Here is a 2,373-nt window from a genome sequence, read left to right as displayed (position 1 = left end):
GAAACACAGTTAAGCACAGAGCCAGCACATGTATAGCTTAGAAGAATAGGAGGACAGTTTCAGAAACATTGTGGCATCTCATGGTTGCTGGGGTGAGGCTGCCTTGGATCTGTCCAGCCATCCTGAAGCTAAGCTGGAGAGTTCTGGTGTGTTGCTGATACACCAGCAGGAGGAGAGACAAGGAGGGGGCATCCTGAAACAGAAGAGATGACTGTGGTGTCAGGGGAGAACGTGGATGAAACCCTGGTGTCCCTGAGTGCCCTGGGGCAGGAGGGCTATGACCCAGAGAGAGCCACCCAGGACTGTTGCGAAAGGGTGGTGATCAACATCTCTGGGCTTCGCTTTGAAACGCAACTGAGGACCTTGGCTCAGTTCCCCCAAACCTTGTTGGGGGACCCCAGAAAAAGGATGCGCTTTTTTGACCCCCTAAGGAATGAGTACTTCTTTGATCGCAACCGCCCTTGTTTTGATGCCATCTTATATTACTACCAGTCTGGAGGAAGACTCAGGAGACCAGTCAATGTCCCAGTAGATATTTTCTTGGAGGAGATCAAGTTCTATGAGCTTGGCGAAGATGTGATAGAGATATTTCGGGATGATGAAGGTTTCATCAAGGAAGAAGAGCGACCTTTGCCTGACAATGACTTCCAAAGACAGGTATGGTTACTTTTTGAGTACCCTGAGAGCTCTGGACCTGCCAGGGGCATTGCCATTGTCTCTGTCCTCATCATCCTGATCTCCATAGTCATCTTCTGCCTAGAGACTTTGCCTGAGTTCAGAGAAGAAGTCAGGTTGTCGGGAGAACGCATTTTGATTAATGGGACCCGCAGTTTCAAGGACAGTCCTTTCACTGACCCTTTCTTTCTTATCGAGACCCTATGCATTATTTGGTTCTCCTTCGAGCTGCTGGTGAGGTTCTTTGCCTGCCCCAGCAAGCCAGCTTTCTTCAAGAACATGATGAATGTCATAGACATTGTGGCCATCATCCCTTACTTTATCACCTTGGGCACAGAGTTGGCCGAGCAACAGGGCAGCAATGGGCAGCAGGCAATGTCCTTGGCTATCCTGAGGGTTATCCGCTTGGTACGAGTCTTCAGGATTTTCAAGCTCTCTAGACACTCCAAAGGACTCCAGATTTTAGGGAAAACTCTACAGGCCAGTATGAGAGAGTTGGGACTTCTTATTTTCTTCCTCTTTATTGGTGTAATTTTATTTTCTAGTGCAGTCTACTTTGCAGAAACAGATGACCCTGACTCATTATTCACCAGTATTCCAGATGCATTCTGGTGGGCTGTGGTGTCTATGACCACAGTCGGCTATGGGGACATGTACCCGCTGACTATAGGTGGTAAAATAGTAGGTTCTCTGTGTGCCATAGCAGGTGTGTTGACAATTGCCCTTCCAGTGCCTGTCATCGTTTCCAATTTTAACTATTTCTATCACAGGGAAACGGACCATGAAGAGCAATCACAATACACACATGTCACATGTGGCCAGCAGCCCAGTACCTTTGGTGAGTTGAAAAGGTGTGAAAGCAAACAGTCTTTTAACAAGTCAAATTACATGGATTCAGAAGAATTAGACGATGCCAAATTTCACCACCAGTACACAGCAAACCAACATTATCCACAGCAAAAGAAGCTAACAGAAGTATGAGCTTTTTGGATAGAAATAAAAAATCAGTATTATGGGCAAACAAGCCTGGTGGCATTATTATACCGTGATGTTTTGCAGGAAGGTCACCTTTGTAGAGCTTTTCAACAGATGACATCACGTTTAATGGATGTAGTCAATTACCATGAAACTAACTTGTTTTCCTGGCAATTTATTCTGTTTGAGGATTACATTAGAATAGCATAGGCATTTTAGCTGCTGTGAATTATAGCTCTCATCATACTTAGCCAGGCAGAATTCTGGGAAAAAAGTTGTAATTGTGTATGGAATTAAATACTTAGAATCCGCCAAGGCTAGATGAGCCCTGGCATTTCTGCATTTGGACTTGGTTATCCATGCTGTGGGTCGTAAGGCACCACAGCTAGTTACTAACCTTGTTTGAATGTCCATGTTTAAATGACACTGGTACAACTGTTTCAGAATTCTAGCTGGCAGAACTTCTCAAGGATTGTATTCCAGAGCAGCTGGAGTGTTACAGATCGCATCTCCCTAATAACTCAGTTATTCCAATAGGAAATCCAAAGCTGGCCTGGTTCAGTACAACTTTATCAATGAAAGTAGAACCATGAACTATGTTCCCGAATAATCCCTGGCAGGTCCCCTCTTGATGAGGACGCAGTCACTATGCGCGGATCAGTGTTTCCCAAGGAATGCCATATCAACCGTGTTCAAACACATGCCATTTGACCAGAATCACAG

At 45.3% G+C, this 2,373-nt stretch overlaps 1 protein-coding gene across 1 annotated transcript; it reads left to right on the top strand.

Annotated features, from left to right (window-relative positions):
- Positions 1 to 207: 207 nt before the first annotated feature.
- On the top strand, positions 208 to 1,656 carry LOC149287297 (potassium voltage-gated channel subfamily A member 1-like). The gene has a single exon (XM_089493013.1). The coding sequence runs from the start codon at positions 208 to 210 to the stop codon at positions 1,654 to 1,656; it is 1,449 nt and encodes a 482-aa protein (XP_089349139.1).
- Positions 1,657 to 2,373: the final 717 nt, after the last annotated feature.

The sequence above is a fragment of the Sceloporus occidentalis genome, unplaced genomic scaffold (assembly GCF_023333645.1).
Source record: "Sceloporus occidentalis isolate IW3139 unplaced genomic scaffold, rSceOcc1.0.p SCAF_62, whole genome shotgun sequence".
Taxonomy (NCBI): Eukaryota; Metazoa; Chordata; class Lepidosauria; order Squamata; family Phrynosomatidae; genus Sceloporus; species Sceloporus occidentalis.
The sequence above is the reverse complement of the archived record's forward strand: the minus strand, read 5'-3'. Positions and strand labels throughout refer to the sequence as shown.